Here is a 21009-nt window from a genome sequence, read left to right on the forward strand (position 1 = left end):
TGTGGCATGTGCCAGAATCTCCCTCCTTTTTAAGTGAGATTATCCCATCACCTGTTGATGGAGGCAAGTCTTTCCCTTACATTTCTATCCACTGTGCCCTTTAAAAAAAAAAAAAAAAAAAAAGAACACTTTTGAAAGAAACAAAGAGGGCACCCAGCCCATATGACCCTCTCACAGCACTGGCCTGGCTTGCCCGGCCACCAAAGATACCACTGGTCACCGACACTCTTCGGTAACGCTTCTGAGAACAGCAGCTAACAGTAAGAATAACATACACGTTTCAGTCAATTACACATAAGCATGGATTTAATATTTTGGTCCTTGGAAGTGATCAGACTGGGCTGTGTGTTCCATGAGGGCAAGGTCCACGATCGTTTGATCTCCATTCTGTACCCAGGGCTCACTCTGACCTGCCTAGCATGTAGTACAGTAATACTAAATGAGTATTTTCTGAATATGGAATGAGACAGCTGGTCCACAGGGCTGGAGTGGATTGCTACCCTGGAGTAATAATACTGCTAGTACTGTTTGTTGAGCACCGACATGTACCTGGTGCTTAACGCTCACTCTTCCTCCCAACAGCCCTGCAAAGGTAAGCATCATCATGCCCATTTTACAGACAAGGAAGTTGAGGTTAAGTATTTAACCCAAGGGAGTAGAGGGCAGAGCCAGGTCCCAGTTGGAATCTGTGTTCCTGGAAGGGTGTGAAGAGGAAGTAAACACTTCGCTAGGTCATCTTTTAAAATCTTTACAGCAGTACCTATGGAGAGAGGTACTGATACTATTGCCATTTTACAGACAAGAAAACTGAGGCCTGAAAAGCAGCTAGCAAGTGCCAGGGCCAATATTAGAACCTGACCAGTCTGGCCTTACTGCCCACTGCCTCTGCCCCACTGGACTGGCCCTGTTTCTCACTTCGTTCTGCTGGAGTCACTCAACGAGCATTGCTGGGGCTTCGGCTTCCCTCCGAATGTAACTGGAAGACTGAAGTGAGTCTGTGGGAATTTTGCCATCTCATCTGGCTAATTAAGTGTGATTTGTGGGCTCCTGAATGATGTGGATGTGAATCATAATAAACGCGGGCTCATTCAAACTTAGTAACCCCACTAGTCATGCATCTATGTTTAGAAGGGATTTGGGAGCTGCATGAGTTGGGGCTGGGGCATTCCTGGAGGACCCCGTGTCTGTTTTTTGCTGCCTTCCTCGTAGGACAAGCACTTATCAACCAGAAGAGAACAATTTGCAGATAAGTTTAAATAAATAAATTTTATAATAACAAACAAACCATTGTGTACGAGATAAATTTTGCATGAATTTTAAAAAGAAAACATAATATTTTTTAAAATTGCCCCTTGCAAGAGGCAGCATTAGGTAACAACCTCAGCATGCCCAAGGTGGAGGGGCATTCTGTGGCCAGGAGACTTTTGCAGAAGGGTTTGAGAATTAATTCGCTGCATCATTATACCACCATGCCAGTGCGTCTGGCCGCCAGCTCCTGCCTCTCCTCTGTTGGCCTGCTCTGCTCACTGAGCAAGCAGGCTCTAGTCTGATGCTCAGGGTCAGGCACACCTGGTACCTGCCCTTGGGGTAGAGGTGGTGTGTGTGGTTGTCTGCTGTGTTCCCTGTTGTAATCTACCAGGTAGACAGAAAAGGACATGGAACTTCTAAACGTGGTGCATAAGGCACCATCACACTTTATGTTGTAGGGTCTATCAACTCAGAGAATCAGAACTCTGATTCTTTCCATGTCCATGAGATGAACATTTCAGGGAAGATCAGAAAGAGTTTCCCCATGGCCTTTATTGCTCATCAAATGCTGTGTGCAAACACTCCTTTCCACACTGCTTCCATCTCTCTGCCTGCCTGATGATGGGACTCCTCAGTCATCTGAACCTGGGAGATGAATGGTGTAGAGCAGGCATCTGCAAACTATGGCAAAGGACCGTGGGCCTGTTTTTGTATGACCTGTGAGCTAAGAATAATTTTTACATTTTTAGTGGTTGAAAAAAATCAAAAGCATAATTCATTTTGTATGGAATTTAAGCAAAATTCAAATTTTGTATAAATGTATACAAAATTCAAATTTCTGTGTCCATATATAAACTTATAAATACATAACTTTATATAACATATATAACTGTAAAATAAATAAATAAATAAATAGCCACACCTATTCATTTACATATTCCTTATGGCGGTCTTTGAGCTACACCAGCAGAGCCGCATGGCCCACAAAGCTGAAAATAGTTACTACTTGGCCCTTTACAGGAAAACTTTGCCAACTTCCGGGTGTCTTTTTTTTTTTTTTTTTGGCTGCATTGAGTCTTCGCTGCTGCACATGGGGAGTGGGAGGGCTGCTCTTCATTGCGGTGCACGGGCTTCTCATTGCAGTGGCTTCTCTTGTTGTGGAGCACGGGCTTCAGTAGTTGTGGCTTATGGGCTTAGTTGCTCCGCAGCATCTGGGATCTTTTCGGACCAGGGATCGAACCCTCCCCTGCATTGGCAGGCAGATTCTTAACCACTGCGCCACCAGGGAAGTCCCCTTCTGGGTGTTTTGCTCAGAGCCCACAGGGATCCTGTAGGGGGGATAGTCACAATGACCCAGGAGCAATGTCTAGGGCAAGCTGTCTCTCCTCCCTCAGTAGAGTGTGCGTGCTGCTCCCAAATTCAGCTTCCCACGACATTGGTGGTTTCTCCCCCAGTGGGGAAGGCCGGACATGACCTCACCATTCCCAAGTCTACAGGTTCTAGGTAGCCAGCTCTCCCGGGACTCTCCTGGATATCTTGCACCCAAACTCAGAGTCTTATCTGGTGCATGGAAGAATGGTCTTGTTCCCCATGCGACACATATTTTTTAGTCTGGCACCAAAGATTCTGATTTTAAAAAATAAGACAATTTCCCTAACTGACCACTTAATTTTTAATTTGGAAAGACATGCTAAAAATATACTTCTGGTTATCCTAAGTGAAAATATGCCTGGTTAGATGTAAATCTTCTAAATATGGTTTACATGGGGAAAAAAAAGAAAAGAAAGAAAAAAAGGATGCAAGTGTTGAATGAATTCACAATTGTTTGTTTGTTTGTTTTAAAATAACTTCCAGCAGAGAGTTACTGAACCGAGTAAACCTTAGCAAAGGGGGTGTGGATTCGAAGGAGGGGTGTGGGCTTTGTGACATTCTCCTGTGTCTGAGCCGTGAAAGTTATTCAGCCTCCCAGAGCCTGAGTCTGTCCATAAATATTTAAAATAGTGAAAACATAGCCTCCCTTGTAAGATTGCGGTGAGGATTTGGAAGGTCAAGTTCCTGGCATGTAGTAGGTGCACAACCCATGTTAATTTCTCCTGTTCCTTGCCTTGTGCAGACCACCTTAGAGTATGATACCAAGTGTTAACTCACAAAGTCAAAGAAGTCATTTTTTTTAATGTGAAAAATTTCTCATTTTTTGTTTGCTTCATTGTCTTGAAAAACCTTTATTCCATGGCTGTGGCCATTTGAATACAGGAAAATAAAAATCATAATTTTATAGATTATTAGACCCACACAAGAAGCCAGTATAGACAGTCTGGTGGTAAAAACCACTCATATCTTAAAACCCCTCTTCTCTAATTTGTACTATACTTTTCCCCTGCAAGTCACCCAGAAAAATGAGTGGGCACAATGGTACAATGAAGAAATGCTTGAGGGGTGTGTCTTTGTAGCTGGTATGGTCTGACTAGCCTGGAAGATGGGGAGGGGAAGCCAGAACACGAAACTGCAGGCCTGGAAGGACCAAGGCCTTGTCTTGTCCAACAACCTTGTTCTGTAGGTGAGGAAACGGAGACCAAACAGCTTATTAATGGCAAGGCCAGAACCCTAAGCAGGTGGCCCAGTGCCCTGTCTCATGTTACTACCAGTTTCCTGGCAGTCTTGGGGATGCTAATACTGTATCTAATGCTGATACTAATACTGTGGGACCTCCCTTATAATGCAAGTACCTGGGATCCAGGGCTTTGAACACAGAGGCAAATGGCAGGGACTTCAGACTTCATCAGGAAGGGCCAGCACGCTAGAGCTGGCTGCACCTCAGTTGGCACAAGTGCAGGACACCCGGAGGCAAGGCCAGCTAGCCAGACATCATCTGAGACAGGCCAGAGTCCTGGAGGTCAGCTGGCGAGTGGGACGGGGAGTTTAAAGTTCACTTGGTGCCTTTCAGCTTCACTCCCCACCTGCCACTACTGGGTACAGGACTCAAGAGCAAGGTGAGGTCTGCAGTGAATCCTGTGGGTGTCCCACCCCAGACCCCCTTTACAGGCCTGCGCACCTATCCTCCGGCTGCTGAGGGTGTGGTTGCTAATATCTCCCAGTTGCCTCTTTCTATGGAGAACTGGGCCAAGCTAAATGGGAGCTGCCAGGGAGGTGTTGCAGCCCGTACCCCCAGACTTTGGCCAACGACTGAAATGGGAGGACAAAAGACCAGCCCTTTGCATCAAGTGAAGAGAGGGTACAACTCTGTGGTGCAATTCCTGCACGAGAGCCCCCATGGGATCAGGCTGAAGCTGACTCCAGCTGAGACCACATCCTTGCTTTGCTCCTTCCCTGCCCCATCCTGATTCCTCCACTCCCTTCCTCCCGAGTGCACCCTTCAATCAATCCCTTGTGTGAATCTTTACATCTCAAGCTCCGCTTCCAGGGACCCCAGTCCTAGACAAGATCCCTCCTGGAAGGCCTTAATACGGTCCATTTATTGTGAGTGGTGCTGAATACATTTTGACCCAGTAATGGTTTTTGTCCTTGGCCGATTCCCCCACCTCTGGCCCCAGCTCTGTCCTTTCTCTGGGTAGGTTCTGTCTTCAGTCCCTGACCCCGACAGCAGAGGCATCTGAATGCAGCTGTTACTTGGCCATGTGGAGTTGTGACAGCTTTGGGGGCAGCATTATACAGGAGCAATATCCTTCTTGCTTATTGAATCTCAGAATTCATTTCACACCAAAGGCATCAAACAAACCCAGACAATACAAGGCAGCTCCATGGTTATGATTGGAGGAGATGAATTGCATTGTTCATCCTCTAAAGTTGTGTTCTGTTCCTTATCAGCCTCATCTGAAACCTCAGGCTCAGAGTAGAGATGTTTCTCCGGCCGGAGTGGAAAGTTTGGTCTGCTTTGTTATGTGTCGGAGATGATAGATTTGGGATGGGAAAGATAGAAGACCTCCCCAGCCCGCTCCCTGCCAACAATCTCCATCAAGCCTTTGGCCCTCAGATAGGTTTCAATATCCTGTGCAGCTGACTTCTGACCCACATCAGGAATACAGCCTTTATATACCCACTGCCCAGAGAAGCCCTCTATCACCTTCTGCAGAGGGAGGGACCCCCAAAGAGCCCCTGAGTAGAGAAAGCAGAGTGGCCTCTGAGAAGCAGGTGCCTGCTGTGGTTAAAATATGTAGAATATATGCATGAACATTTGTCGATAAATATTAGTCACAGTCACTGGGGATGCTGGGGTTGTTGCTGCCATTGATTTCTTTATCTTATGGAGGGTGTTTTCTCAGTTTTCTATGATGTAGCACTTGTATAATAAAGAAAAGTTTTCAAAACAGGTACAGAACAATTCCATTTTTAATATAAATAACTACTCACAGACACATATACATGTGTAAAAATAGACTGGAAGTATATTCACCAAAATGCTGGCAGGGCTTATTTTTGGGTAGTAGGAAGATGAGTTCTCTTTTCCTTCTTTTTTGTGTGTCCTCATTTCTAATACTTCTACAATGGATAGATAGTATCCGTGTTCAAGCAAGAATATAAGGATGATGCTCTACAGCAAATTGTCCTTTCTGAGCAGTGTTAACCCCCACGGGGTCATGGTGACAACCTGGAGCTGGCACTGTGGGATGTGCCTCTCAGGCTGGGTGAGACACAATTTGGAACTCAGTGATTCAAGCCCCTTCCAGGGCCAAAAGAGAAGAGTGTTTCAGGGCAGAGGAGAGAGTTGGTTGGGCTGTCCACTCAGGGGTAGCTCTTTATTTTATTTTTTGGCTGCGCTGCACAGCTTGTGGGATCTTATTTCCCTGACCAGGGATTGAACCTGCATCCTTGGCAGTGAAAGTGCAGAGTCCTAACCACTGATTCGCCAGTGAAGTCCCCCAGGGGTTAGCTCTTATAAGAGGGAGACCAGCAGAATCTGTTCCCAACTGTTGTCCCCATGTGCTCCCGCCAGTGCCCATCCCGTTGTAGGTCCCCCAGATGGCCTTCCTGTGGCCCATTCTTCACCTGCTTCAGGCTATGGCTCCAGGTCAACCACTCCATTTTAATGTCCTTTGTGCCTTTATGTGGGGTCTTTTATTGTGTGTGAGGGCAGGATGAGGTGGGAGATAATCTTTATGTTCTTAAAGCTGTTTTATTTTTTTAATCTTTTATTAAAGTATAGTTGATTTACAATGTTGTGTTAATTTCTGCTGTACAGCAAAGTGATTCAGTTATACATATATCTACATTCTTTTTTATATTCGTTTCCATTATGGTTTGTCACAGGATACTGAATATAGTTTCCTGTGCTATACAGTAGGACCTTGTTGTTTATCCATTCTATATATACTAATTTGCATCTGCTAACTCCAAACTCCCACTCCATCCCTCCCCCACCCCTTTTCCCCCTTGGCAACCACAAGTCTGTTCTCTACGTCTGTGAGTCTGTTTCCATTTCATAGATAAGTTTACTTGTGTCATATTTTAGATTCTACATATAAGTGATATCATATGGTATTTGTCTTTCTCTTTCTGACATTTATTTTTGATGATTTTTTTAAAATTTAATTTTATTTATTTTTTTATACAGCAGGTTCTTATTAGTTATCCATTTAATACATATTAGAGTATATATGTCAAACCCAGTCTCCCAATTCATCACACCACCACCACCACCCCACAACGCTTTCCCCCTCGGTGTCCATACGATTGTTCTCTGCACCTGTGTCTCAATTTCTGCCCTGCAAACCGGTTCAACTGTACCATTTTTCTAGGTTCCACGTATATGCGCTAATATATGATATTTGTTTTTCTCTTTCTGACTTACTTCACTCTGTATAACAGTCTCTAGATTCATCCACATCTCTACAAATGACCCAATTTCGTTCCTTTTTACGGCTGAGTGATATTCCATTGTGTATATGTACCACATCTTCTTTATCCATTCATCTGTAGATGGGCATTTAGGTTGCTTCCATAACCTGGCTATTGTAAATATTGCCGCAATGAATGTTGGGGTGCATGTGTCTTTTTGAATTACGGTTTTCTCTGGGATTGCTGGGTCATACGGTAATTCTATTTTTAGTTTTTTAAGGAACCTCCATACTGTTCTCCATAGTGGCTGTATCAATTTACATTCCCACCAGCAGTGCAAAAGGGTTCCCTTTTCTCCACACCCTTTCCTGCATTTTTTGTTTGTAGGTTTTCTGATGATGCCCATTCTAACTGGTGTGAGGTGATACCTCATTATAGTTTTGATTTGCATTTCCCTAATAATTAGTGATGTTGAGCAGCCTTTCATGTGCTTCCTGGCCATCTGTATGTCTCTTTGGAGAAATGTCTATTTAGGTCTTCTACCCATTTTTGGATTCGGTTGTTTGTTTTTTTAATATTGAGCTGTTTATATATTTTTGAGGTTAATCCTTTGTCCGTTGATTCATTTTCAAATATTTTCTCCCATTCTGAGGGTTGTCTTTTCGTCTTGTTTGTAGTTTTCTTTGCTGTGCAAAAACTTTTAAGTTTCAATAGATCTCATTTGTTTATTTTTGTTTTTATTTCCATTACTCTAGGCGGTTGATCAAAAAAGATCTTGCTGTGATTTATGTCAAAGAGTGTTCTTCCTATGTTTTCCTCTAAGAGTTTTATAGTGTCCGGTCTTACATTTAGGTCTCTAATGCATTTTGAGTTTATTTTTGTGTATGGTGTTCGGGAGTGTTCTAATTTCATTCTTTTACATGTAGCTGTCCAGTTTTCCAAGCACCACTTATTGAAGAGACTGTCTTTTCTCCATTGTATATCCTTGCCTTCTTTGTCATAGATTAGTTGATCATAGGTGCGTGGGTTTATCTCTGGGCTTTCTATCCTGTTCCATTGATGTATATTTCTGTTTTTGTGTCAGTACCATATTGTCTTGATTACTGTAGCTTTGTAGTATAGTCCGAAGTCTGGGAGCCTGATTCCTCCAGCTCCGTTTTTTTCCCTCAAGACCACTTTGCTATTCGGGGTCTTTTGTGTCTCCATATAAATTTTAAGATTTTTTGTTCTAGTTCTATAAAAAATGCCATTGGTAATTTGATAGGGATTGCATTGAATCTGTACATTGCTTTGGGTGGTATAGTCATTTTCACAATATTGATTCTTCCAATCCAAGAACATGGTATATCTCTCCATCTGTTGGTATTATCTTTAATTTCTTTCATCAGTGTCTTATAGTCTTCTGCATACAGGTCTTTTGTCTCCTTAGGTAGGTTTATTCCTAGGTATTTTATTCTTTTTGTTGCAATGGTAAATGGGAGTGTTTCCATAATTTCTCTTTCAGAGTTTTCATCATTAGTGTATAGGAATGCAAGAGATTTCTGTGCATTAGTATTGTATCCTGCAACTTTACCAAATTCATTGATTAGCTCTAGTAGTTCTCTGGTGGCATCTTTAGGATTCTCTATGTATAGTATCATGTCATCTGCAAACAGTGACAGTTTTACTTCTTCTTTTCCAATTTGTATTCCTTTTATTTCTTTTTCTTCTCTGATTGCCGTGGCTAGGACTTCCAAAACTATGTTGAATAATAGTGGTGAGAGTGGACAATCCTTGTCTTGTTCCCGATCTTAGAGGAAATGTTTTCAGTTTTTCACCATTGAGAATAATGTTTGCTGTGGGTTTGTCGTATATGGCCTTTATTATGTTGAGGTAGGTTCCTGCTATGCCGACCTTATGGAGAGTTTTTATCATAAATGGGTGTTGAATTTTGTCAAAAGCTTTTTCTGCATCTATTGAGATGATCATATGGTTTTTCTTCTTCAGTTTGTTAATATGGTGTATCACATTGATTGATTTGCGTATATTGAAGAATCCTTGCATCCCTGGGATAAATCCCACTTGATCATGGTGTATGATCCTTTTAATGTGTTGTTGGATTCTGTTTGCTAGCATTTTGTTGAGAATTTTTGCATCTATATTCATCAGTGATATTGGTCTGTAATTTTCTTTTTTTGTAGTATCTTTGTCTGGTTTTGGTATCAGGGTGATGGTGGCCTCATAGAATCAGTTTGGGAGTGGTCCTTCCTCTACAATTTTTTGGAAGAGTTTGAGAGGATGGGTGTTAGCTCTTCTCCAAATGTTTGATAGAATTCACCTGTGAAGCCATCTGGTCCTGGACTTTCGTTTGTTGGAAGATTTTTAATCACAGTTTCAATTTCGTTACTTGTGATTGGTCTGTTCACATATTCTGTTTCTTCCTGGTTCAGTCTTGGGAGGTTATACCTTTCTAAGAATTTGTCCATTTCTTCCAGGTTGTCCATTTTATTGGCATAGAGTTGCTTGTAGTAATCTCTTAGGATGCTTTGTATTTCTGTGGTGTCTGTTGTAACTTCTCCTTTTCCATTTCTAATGTTAATGATTTGAGTCCTCTCCCTCTTTTTCTTGATGAGTCGGCTAATGGTTTATCAATTTTGTTTATCTTCTCAAAGAACCAGCTTTTAGTTTTATTGATCCTTGCTATTGTTTTCTTTGTTTCTATTTCATTTATTTCTGCTCTGATCTGTATGTTTTCTTTCCTTCTACTAATTTTGGGTTTTGTTTGTTCTTTCTCTAGTTCCTTTAGGTGTAAGGTTAGATTGTTTATTTGAGATGTTTGTTGTTTCTTGAGGCAGGATTTTATTGCTATAAACTTCCCTCTTAGAACTGCTTTTGCTGCATCCCATAGGTTTTGGGTTGACGTGTTTTCATTGTCATTTGTTTCTAGGTATTTTTTGATTTCTTCAGTGATCTCTCGGTTATTTAGTAACGTATTGTTTAGCCTCCATGTGTTTGTGTTTTTTACGTTTTTTTCCCTGTAATTCATTTCTAATCTCAGAGCCTTGTGGTCAGAAAAGATGCCTGATATGATTTCAATTTTCTTAAACTTACTGAGGCTTGATTTGTGACCCAAGATGTGATCAATCCTGGAGAATGTTCCATGTGCACTTGAGAAGAAAGTGTAATCTGCTGTTTTTGGATGGAATGTCCTATAAATATCAATTAAATCTATCTGGTCTATTGTGTCATTTAAAGCTTGTGTTTCCTTATTAATTTTCTGTTTGGATGATCTGTCCATTGGTTTAAGTGAGGTGTTAAAGTCCCCCACTATTATTGTGTTACTGTCGATTTCCTCTTTTAGAGCTGTTAGCAGTTGCCTTATGTACTGAGGTGCTCCTATGTTGGGTGCATATATATTTATAATTCTTATATCTTCTTCTTAGATTGATCCCTCGATCATTATGTAGTGTCCTTGCTTGTCTCTTGTAACATTCTTTATTTGAAAGTCTATTTTATCTGATATGAGTATTGCTACTCCAGCTTTCTTTTGATTTCCATTTGCATGGAATATCTTTTTCCATCCCCTCACTTTCAGTCTGTATGTGTCCCTAGGTTTGAAGTGGGTCTCTTGTAGACAGCATATATATGGGTCTTGTTTTTGTATCCATTCAGCGAGCCTGTGTCTTTCGGTTGGAGCGTTTAATCCATTCACGTTTAAGGTAATTATCGATATGTATGTTTTCTTAATTGTTTTGGGTTTGTTTTTATAGGTCCTTTTCTTCTCTTGTGTTTCCCACTTAGAGAAGTTCCTTTAGCATTTGTTGTAGAGCTGGTTTGGTGGGGCTGAATTCTCTCAGGTTTTACTTGTCTGTAAAGCTTTTGATTTCTCCATTGAATCTGAATGAGATCCTTGCCAGGTAGAGTAATCTTGGTTGTAGGTTCTTCCCTTTCATGACTTTAAATATGTCATGCCACTCCCTTCTGGCTTGTAGAGTTTCTGCTGAGAAATCAGCTGTTAACCTTATGGGAGTTCCCTTGTATGTTATTTGTCAGTTTTACCTTGCTGCTATAAATAATTTTTCTTTGTCTTTGATTATTGCCAATTTGATTACTGTGTGTCTTGGCATGTTTCTCCTTGGGTTTATCCTGTATGGGACTCTCTACACTTCCTGGACTTGGGTGGCTATTTCCTTTCCCATGTTAGGGAAGTTTTCGACTATAATCTCTTCAATATTTTCTCGGATCCTTTCTCTCCCTATTCTCCTTCTGGGACCCCTATAATGTGAATGTTGTTGCATTTAATGTTGTCCCAGAGGTCTCTTAGGCTGTCTTCATTTCTTTTCATTCTTTGTTCTTTACTCTGTTCCACAGCAGCGAATTCTACCATCCTGTCTTCCAGGTCACTTATCCTTTTTTCTGCCTCAGTTATTCTGCTATGGATTCCCTCTAGTGTAGTTTTCATTTCAGTTATTGTATTGTTCATCTCTGTTTGTTTGTTCTTTAATTCTTCTAGATCTTTGTTAAACATTTCTTGAATCTTCTCGATCTTTGCCTCCATTCTTTTTCTGAGGTCCTGGATCATCTTCACTATCATTATTCTGAATTCTTTTTCTGGAAGGTTGCCTATCTCCACTTCATTTAGTTGTTTTTCTGGCGTTTTATCTTGTTCCTTTATCTGGTACATAGCCCTCTGCCTTTTCATCTTGTCTATCTTTCTGTGAATGTGGTTTTTATTCCACAGGCTGCAGGATTGTAGTTCTTCTTGCTTCTGCTCTCTGCCCTCTGGTGGATTAGGCTATCTCCTGACTTATTGCACTTAGTATGATAATCTCTAGGTCCATATAGATGGCATTATTTCATTCTTTTTTATGACTGAGTAGTATTCCATTGTATAAATGTACCACATCTTCTTTATCCATTCCTCTGTTGATGGACATTTAGGTTGTTTCCATGTCTTGGCTAGTGTGAATAGTGCTCCTATGAACATTGGGAGGCATGTATCTTTTCGAATTAGAATTTTCTCTGGATATACACCCAGGAATGGGATTGCTGGATTATATGGCAACTCTATTTTTAGTTTTTTGAGGCACCTCCATACCATTTTCCCTAGTGGCTGTACCAACTTACATTCCCACCAACAGTGTTAAGAGTGCTCCCTCTTCTCCATCCCCTCTCCAGCATTTGTTATTTGTAGACTTTTTAATGATGGCCATTCTGGCCAGTGTGAGGTGGTACCTCACTGTGGTTTTGATTTGCACTTCTCTAATAATTAGCCATGTTGAGCATCTTTTCATGTGCCTGTTGGCCATCTGTATGTCTTCTTTGGAGAAATTTCTATTTAGATATTCTGCCCATTTTTCAATTGGGTTATTTGTGGGGTTTTTTTTGTTGAGTTGTGTGAGTTTTTGCATATTTTGGAAATTAAGTCCTGTCGGTCACATCGTTTGCAAATATTTTCTCCCATTCTGTAGGTTGTCTTTTCATTTTCTTTATGGTTTTGTTTGCTGTGCAAAATTAAAGCTGGTGTTTTAAATTCACGTCTCCTCTCCTGTTAGTTATTGTTTTCCCTTCTACTTCTCCCTCTCTAATTCAAAAGAACAATTAATAACAATAGTATTTTTGATGATGATTATTATTATTTCCAGTGTAGTCCTCCTCTAGAGGTTGCAGAATTATCTAGGAACACAGGAGGTGATTTAGGGTATAATGTTAAGAAACTCAGCATCTTTCGTACTAGGAGAACCAAAGAATATGGCATTTAACTCAAGACAGGGTACTCCTATGATCATAAAATATTCTGAAATAAGATTCCAAATTATTACAATGATAAAAATCACAATTCTAGATCGTTACACAGTGTGAATCATGATTTAAGTCCAGAGTGGCTAAGTGTACAAGGCCAAGAGCTAGGCTGCAATTCACAAGTATATCCTCTGGGATAGAACAACACGGAGCCTTGGACTGCCGGGAAAACAGCAGGGACTCAGAGACACTGTAGCACAGCCACTGGGAGGGGTTGGGGAGCTCTTCTAGGTTCCGAACAAGGTTCACACCTGCAGTCCAGGGTCAGACCGGGGTGGGGTAGAGAGCTATGCGGTCAGCAATTTTTCCCCACCCCCTCCCTGCCTGCTGACCCTCAGAAAGTCTGATAAAACTTCCCAGGAGCCCAGGAAGGATTCTGGTCACAGAGTAAAGTGGGGCCTGCTGGGTACCCCCAAGGTAAGTTATTTTCTCAAGTGCCAAAAAAGCTTTCTAGGAGACAATTTGTATGAAGAGTCAAAATGAGGCCTTAGGATGTTATCAAGATGCCAATTATTTTGACTTTCATCACTGCCCCTGTGAAAGCACAGAAAATAATGGGTCCTCAGAGGCACACTAACTCACCCCGGTACTTTAATGAGACAGTTCTGGGAATACTCAGGCAGTAAGAACACCAGGAAAATGCTCAGGGTGAGGGAGGAGAGAGGCCTTTAATTGTCCTGGGTGAGCAGCAGCCATGCTACCAGCCCTCAGAGAACCACAGTAAATCCCCATCATCCTCAAAATATGCTTGGACCCTGGCCTTTCCCAGGGCATGGCAGAAATTACCACGCCTCAGCACCTGTGTGGGGGATGCCAAGGCTGGGCTGCAGACTGTGCGATCCTGGTAGCTGGAGGTGAGGAGGGAGAGATGGCAGCTTCTCAGGAAGAAGGTAGAGGAAAAGCAGAGGGCTGTGAATGGTAAGGGGCCTGCTGGTAGCAGAGACCCTGGCTTTGGAGAGAACAGCAGGAGCTGACCAGTGATGGAGCTGCCAGGTGGGGCATTAGGAAAAATCGCGTAAATTTAAGAAATTACTCAGAGCTGATGGGAGGTTGCAGGCCCAGAGAAGAGGGAGGTTCTTGAAGATTTCTGAGAGCTGGAGACTGCTAGGAATGCTTGTCCTTAGGGTATTCCCAGGGAAGGTGAAGATCTAGAGAACAAGAACCCCAGAGAACCAAGAGTTGGCAAGGAGGAGCTGGGGGACCTCGGGGTCTGCTGATGCCTAGTGTGAGCACACTGCACAGCACAGTTTTGCACTAAAACCAAAGACCCAGAAGGGAAGAGCCAGAGAGAGTGGTAGGTGGTATCTGGTAAATACCTGAGTTCCGGTTTCCGGTTTGTTCCCAGGCGGTCCCCACGTGCTTAAGTGGTTTGGCACTCCCAGCCCAGAAGGAGCCAAGTGTTGCACTGGGAGAGATGTCCCAGGAGATGCAAAGCAAAGGCATTGTCTGAAGGAGAGACTGCCCTGGTTTGGGGGCTGGGGACAACAGAAGGTCTACAGCAGGAGACCAGACAGGAGACGGGACGCTGATGACCCGAACAGGCGCTGTGGAGCACCCAGAATGAGGTGAGAGGTGTACAGCATAGCAGCCAGACCACAGTGACCTGGGTGGGTCTGGGCCATTGCCCTCTGTCATCCTCATCCTCTCTTAGTGACTTTTTCTCCCAGTGTTCCCAGGGAAAGGCTCAGCCATGCACTCAGTGTCTTTATATTGCTCTTAACTCTCCCAATCCTTGTAGCTTTAAACCTTTTAACCTAGCTGAGAAATGGATGATTCTTCCCCAGTGAAAGGAGAGAATTGGAACAGTGAAGACCAGCCCTCTTCTTGCCCCTGTTGTCAATGAACGAGTCATTTCTGTGCGGTGGGGGAGGGGCTAGGCCAGGTGAGGGGATGCCTGCTCTGACCTTCTCTCCATTCCTTTCTTTCCTTTTTTTTTTTTTTTTGGTATGCGGGCCTCTCACTGTTGTGGCCTCCCCCGTTGCGGAGCACAGGCTCCGGACACGCAGGCTAAGCGGCCGTGGCTCACAGGCCCAGCTGCTCTGTGGCATGTGGGATCTTCCCAGACCGGTGCACGAACCCGTGTCCCCTGCATCAGCAGGTGGACTCTCAATCACTGTGCCACCAGGGAAGCCCCCTTTCTTTCATTTTAACTCCTTCCATCCTTCTGCCTTGATGACTCCTAGGTCATGGAGATCCAGAGTGTATTTTTGTCTAAATCTCCCCAGTTGAGTTCTTTTGGGACCCACTCTACCCAAACATTGGAATGGCCACCAGGCTGATGACCTCCATCACTCAGGAGACTTAAAGAATGAACTGTAATCTGGGAATTGCACACGTAGGTGCACACAGGCTACAGTGGCACACTTCCTGTCCCGTCAAAGAAGTACTGATTTAGTACTTTAGTAAACTGCATTTTTGGAAGTGTTTCACTACTGAGATGATGCAAATCAAACTGACTAGGAGCACAGACCCTGAAGCTGAGCCTGCCAGCATCTTACTTCCTTTACCCAGTGGATGGTTCCAACTTAGAGAGACCAACAGGACACAGGCTCCATCCTCACTTTGCAGTCTCCTGCTTAGAGCTCTGGCTCTTAGAAAGCAGCCAAAGTCAGCATAGTGAACTAACCGATCATCCAACGTGTGTGTGTGTGTGTGTGTGTGTGTGTGTGTAGCACGATTGATCGATAGATCTAAATACGTTTTAGGTGTGTGTGTGTGTAAAAATACATAGATAGAAAGTTTTATCAAGTGCCTGAGTGTCTCATTTAAAAAATTGATGCTCTCCGGCTCCTTTGCATTTGTGACTACACAGAATCTGACAGTGACAGGGGTGGGTCAACAGAGGATCAGACTCTGAGTGGCTAGCTCCTAATTCACCTAGAAAGGGCAGTTTCTGGTGATGAAAAAATAAGAGTCAGGGAGGCAGAAGACCCAGGTTTGGTTTCAGCTCTGCTTTTTTGTGTAGCTGTGTGATTGTAGGCAAAATGCTGAACCTGAGCCTCAATTTTCATCTTGGAAAAATCAGGGCGACTGTGTGTGTGTGTGTGTGTGTGTGTGTGTGTTGTCCTAGGAATTCTTAATATGCCTTCCAGAATTACAAATGCTATGACTATATTAAAATTGACCAAGGTTAGGAAAGTTATTGATTTTCCCCTGCTAGTTACCACAGGGTTAGAGAAAAGAGCAGTTCACAACCTACCTTGCTTTGGGGTATAAGAAGGTTTACAGTGACGCATGAGGCTAGCGGATTTGCATTATACTGAACTTCTCCAATGCCTGGATCAGGAGATAGAGGAAGACTGCCACCCTCATGCTTTCCTCTCTTAAGAGGCTGGCTTCTGCTAGAGATATCCTGGACCCCTAAGAGACAGGAACAACTGAAGCTACAGTGCAATGACCCAGACTCTCCTCCAGACAGATTCCTGTGAAAAAAGGGTCCCATTTCTTTGATATAATAGAGACATCTTGAGATAAAAGGAGGCTACATACTTTGAAGGTTCTCTTTCACTAGTACACAGTGGTTCTCAAATTTGAATCCCATCAGAATTTGTCACAGGGCTTGTTAAAGCAGATTGCTGGGCCCCACCCCAGAGTTTCTGCATCTGTAGGTCCTGGGCAGGGCCCCAGTTCTGCATCTCTAACAAGTTCCCGGGTGTTACTGATGTTGCTGTTCCAGGGACACCACTTTGAGAACTATCAAGAACGATACCTAGTATTCACTAGAACAGTATGCTCTAGAACAGTTATCAAGTATTCACTCAAAAGTGGGGATGGGGAGGAGATGGAACAAGAGAAAGTAGCTTAAATTTTTTTTAAGGTGTTAATTAGTCTGTAAGAGTTTACCATGAAAAAATCTTAATGCCAAAATAGCTCAGGCTTTAAAACCAGCTTTTGAAATGTGTTCGTATACTAAAGGTTACACATATGAAAAGGAAGTCTACATGCCTTTTAAAATGAGTCATTTTCATGAAAGACACCTGGCTCAGAGGAACTACCGATTTCACCGTTTTGGCACTTAACTTGGTGTTTTGCAGGGCCTGAGGGAAATGCGTAAAAAGATAAATCACATAAAACCCTGTATGCCGCCGTGACGGGTGTCAGTGAGGCTGAGGGGTGGGGGTGGCCGCGTGGTGAGAGGCAAAAACACTGCCATTAGGGTCAGTAGTATGGTTTCCATCTCCCGCCTCTCCCAGACAGGTAAGGGAGACAGAGTTAGCCCTTCTCTCACTTTCTGAAGATTCCCTTACTCACGTTTCAGGGGATTATCTTGTAATTCTTGGATTCCTTTTCCGAATCAAATAAAGACACATACGCATCTCTGGAGGAAAATGTCTGTATTAAAAGCCAAAAAAACACAGAAGTACAAGAAGAAATGCCCATCTGGCCACGTCACTGGATAGATCGACTTGGAAAAAGGTTAATAAAGTTCATTTTCAGCGGTAACAATATATCAGTGTTAAATCATTCCCATGCCTCCTCCCCCTTTTAAATAAATTAAAAAACAACAAACTTCAATTACTATGTTCAGATACAAAGAGCTTCCCTTACTACAGCAATAGCAATTTGATTTTTTTTACTAAAACTTTCATTTAAAACAGTTATTAAATATATAAAACAAATACACAGGATTTGGTCATTTTCTGCCATGGATATAGGGCACGTGGGTGCGGGGAGGAAGGAGGGCAGGGGGACGCAAAGAGGGGAAAGGGCCCCATTTCCCTCCTCTCCGTCTTCCAAGCTGCGGATCTCACCCTGCAGGGCAAGGGCTTGCATCTGCTTTTCGGAGCCAGAAGCGCGGCACAAACCTGGCTTTTCCCACACGCTGGGGCCTCTTCCGCGGACCCCTCCCCGGAAGAACTAACGGTCACTACTGCACGAAGCACACCGGCCGAGTCTCCCGGCGGGAAAGGCACCGAGAGCGCGGACATAGGGAGGACAAGGGGAGGAGTGGGGCGGGTCACTTGGTCGCCGCCCCCGAGGTGACGGCCGCGGCTGCGGCTGCGGCGGCGGCGGCTGCGGCAGCGGCGGCGGTGGTCCCAGCGGGTACGGCGGCGGGGGCGGCGGCGGCGGCGCTGGCGGTGGTCCGGCGCTGCTCCATGCCGTTGGGCAGGAAGCCGGCGATGATGGGCACCGGCCAGATGAGGGCGGCCACGCTCCACACGACGATGACCAGGGTCATGAAGCAGGCCACCAGCGTGGACTCGATGGGCTTGCGGTTCAGCCGCCAGCCCGGCTCGCCCTGCAGCTCCTCCAGGCTGAAGTCCAGGCAGCAGAAATGCAGCGGCTCTCCCTGCAGCCACAGCGGCCCGGGGGGCTCGGCCGCGGGGTAGGCGGGCAGCGCGGTGGGCGTCCCGGCGGTGGCGCCGGCGGGCCGGAGGCGGCCGGGGCGGCGGCCGCGCACCCAGCCGCAGCCCACGCAGAGGCGCAGGTCCTGCTGCGCGCCGCCCGCCGCCAGCCCTAGGTGCTCGATAAGTAGCGGCGGCCCGACTCGGTGGAAGGCGGCGGCGAAGAAGGCGCGGCCATGCGCGTTGGTGGAGAAGAGGAGCAGGTCGCACTGGAAGCCCCGCGGGCGGCCCCAACGCACGAGCAGCGAGCTCAGCATCTGTCGCTGCACGCTGATGTTGCACGGCGCCGCCGCCTCCTCCTCCGGGCCGGGGCGCTCGGGGGCCCCGGGCGCAGCCGAGGCCAGCAGCCGCGGGGCGGCAGGCTCGTCCGCAGACGACGCGTTGACCGAGGCGTTGAGGGGCGCCCCAAGGAGGCCCGGCGCGTCCGCGGCCCCGCCGCGGGCGGGCGGCAGCGGGCAGGCGGCGGCCAGCAGCGCGGCGAGCAGGGGCAGCATGGCCTGTGGCGGGCGCCTACGCGCGCAGGGCAGGCGGTGGCTGCATGGCGCGCGGGAGACGAGCCGGCGAGCGGACGGCGGGACCGCGGGGACTGGCGGCGGGCGGAGTGAAGACGCGTCGGGCCCCCCTCAGCCCACGGGGGCGGCGCGGAGGCGGTGGCGGCGGCTCGCTTGGCGCGTGGCTCCCTCCCGGCCCGGCGGTGTCTGGGGTTCCCCGCCGCCTCCGACGCGGGAGCCCTCGGACGGCCAGGCGGCTCTGCTGGGCCCTACGCTCGCCGGGAGCAGGATTCCCCGACTCGGCTCCGCCTCCCGCGCGCCTCGCCCCATCCCGCCCCGCCCTCCGCCCGCTAGGCTCGGAGACTCCGGGGAGGGCGGGGTTGCACGCGCCGCGGCGGGAGCGGGGGCGTGGTCGGGCGGGCCGGGAGGGGTGTAGGCAGCTTGCGGGGGTGGGATTCCGAGGCCTGCGCGTGGGCCCGGACGGTCGTTTCTGTGGCTGTTTTCCGATAGTTTGGGGTGGGGTGGCTCGGCCCGGTTCGCGAAGCTTGCGGACGCGCCCTGGCGGCCCCGCCACACCGCCGGAGTCCAACTCCAAGCGGCGAAGGCACTTTGAGGGAATGGCGTCCTCGGAGGGAGACTTTTGTCACGCCTGAGGCGGGCCTGAGATGTCTCACCTTAGTGCTCACCTGGACCTCGCTCCTTTTACAGAAGGTAAAACTGAGGCGGAGAGAGGGGGAAAGACTTCCCCAGGCCAACCCAAGAGCCAGAACCAGAACTCCTGGCCACGAGTGACTCTTAGGTCCGGAGAGTTTGGCGGGTTTTTAATGTACCTCCAACACAATAGATCCACTTGGTATTCTCACAGCAAGCAAACCCCAAAATTCCAAGAACTCTATGGAGTTGGGGTGGAGAGGGTCGGGTGGGAATGTGAGCCCCATAACCTTGCAGCTCTGGGGTTTCCTGATAGGGACTTTCATTCCCAGGGAACAGCTCCTCATGTGCAAGGCCCTGTCTGGCAAGTCCAATGAGCACGTATTTATGAAAGATTTGTATGTAGAGTCTGTTCAAGGGAGGATTCATCTCCGTTAGGATATTAAGTGGAGGAAGGCCTGTCAAGAATAACGTGCCAAGATCAGATTTATATTTTAAAAAACACTTTCCTAGCAGTTTGGCCTTTTACACTTGGTAAGAAAAATTCACTGATGCTGCTCCAAGAGAATACCCCTGTGGTTTGAAGCCAGTGTGCTGCGTGAGCACCAGCTATTCCTGAGTCTGAGAGGGAAGGGGTGGAGAGAGCAGAAACAGGCCATCACCGAAATGGCACTCCGTCTAAACCAGCTCCATTTCCTGAACAGAACTACATCGCTAGGCTTGGTGGCTGATTACATTTCTGGCAGAGTTATCCATTGTTTCTAACAATAAGTCAAACCAGGTTGAGGAAGATGTAAAAACAGCTCCAAAATATAGGTCGCAAACCTACCTGCCTTCTTTCCACTTGGGCAAGTTATTATTCTGACTTGGCCTTGGCTTCCCAATCTGAACAGTGGGGTCAGTGGTACCTGCCTTGCAGGGTTGCTGTGATCAGTGCACTCAACCCAGTGTCTGTCCATCTGTTCACAGAGGTGCTCATGCGTTGGCTGATGAGATGTAGTTCCTATCAGTCTAGCCCGAGCTGGCTGTCTGGAATGACCCTTGGTTTCTACAGAAATGATGAATTTCCTTGAGGGGATGGGACTCCCTTTTGTTTAAGCCTTCGTCACTTTTCTGCTGGGAAGCAAGCTACCAGAGAGAACAATGTGAATTTTCGTGCTTTTATTAAAAGTTAGTTTTCCTTTTAGACTTGCATGCCGGGAACAGAATTTATTGTCTGATACGGCAGAGCGGTTTTAGTCTGAGCCATGTGGCTGGTGAACAGCCCAAGAACAGGGGCCTCAGGTAATCTTCAGGGCTGAGAGAGGCCCAGTCTTCAAGGGGTGGGTTTTGAGTCCACTGTCTTTGACAGTAGGTGATGCTCTCCAGGGTTTCAGCCAGAGGTGGGAGCTTGCTGGCTTTGTCTGAGCAGCAGGGAGGCAGCAGCAAAGGAAGAAGACACAGAGCCACTTGGGGAGCCAAATAGTTAGCTGCAAGGCTGTGCCACCATTGCCCTGCGTCCTAGGAACCTGAATTCTGCCCACTTTTCCAGCACGTGTAGGACTCCAAAACCTTACCCTCGTTCAGAGGGACAACCACACAGTTCTAGATTGATTTGCTGTCTTTAGGGGCAATTGGAATTTGGGAAGATAAGATAAAATTACGTTGTTTTCGGTCTTGTTTACTTCTGTGTTACCAGCAATGGCAGAAGCACTTGAGCA

General features: G+C 46.0%; 2 protein-coding genes across 10 annotated transcripts in view; one reads left to right on the forward strand and one right to left on the reverse strand.

Moving 5' to 3' along the window:
• Positions 1-17141: 17141 nt before the first annotated feature.
• TMEM158 (transmembrane protein 158) lies at positions 17142-18985 on the reverse strand. The gene has a single exon (XM_067754097.1). It carries the CDS (start codon positions 18659-18661, stop codon positions 17780-17782), a length of 882 nt encoding a protein of 293 aa, XP_067610198.1. The 5' UTR covers positions 18662-18985; the 3' UTR covers positions 17142-17779.
• Positions 18986-19104: 119 nt separating this feature from the next.
• The window catches only part of LARS2 (leucyl-tRNA synthetase 2, mitochondrial), a 282370-nt gene continuing 280465 nt past the window's right edge, over positions 19105-21009 (forward strand). For 5 of the 9 annotated variants that reach the window (XR_010946973.1, XR_010946974.1, XM_067754083.1 and 2 more), the window contains exon 1: positions 19106-19369. The gene's annotated coding sequence lies outside the window, so the exon portion shown is untranslated. Of the gene's footprint in view, positions 19370-21009 lie in introns of all 9 variants that reach the window. The other 4 variants (XM_067754091.1, XM_067754090.1, XM_067754092.1 and 1 more) reach the window with 2 other exon arrangements.

Source organism: Pseudorca crassidens, chromosome 10 (genome assembly GCF_039906515.1).
Source record: "Pseudorca crassidens isolate mPseCra1 chromosome 10, mPseCra1.hap1, whole genome shotgun sequence".
Lineage (NCBI taxonomy): Eukaryota > Metazoa > Chordata > Mammalia > Artiodactyla > Delphinidae > Pseudorca > Pseudorca crassidens.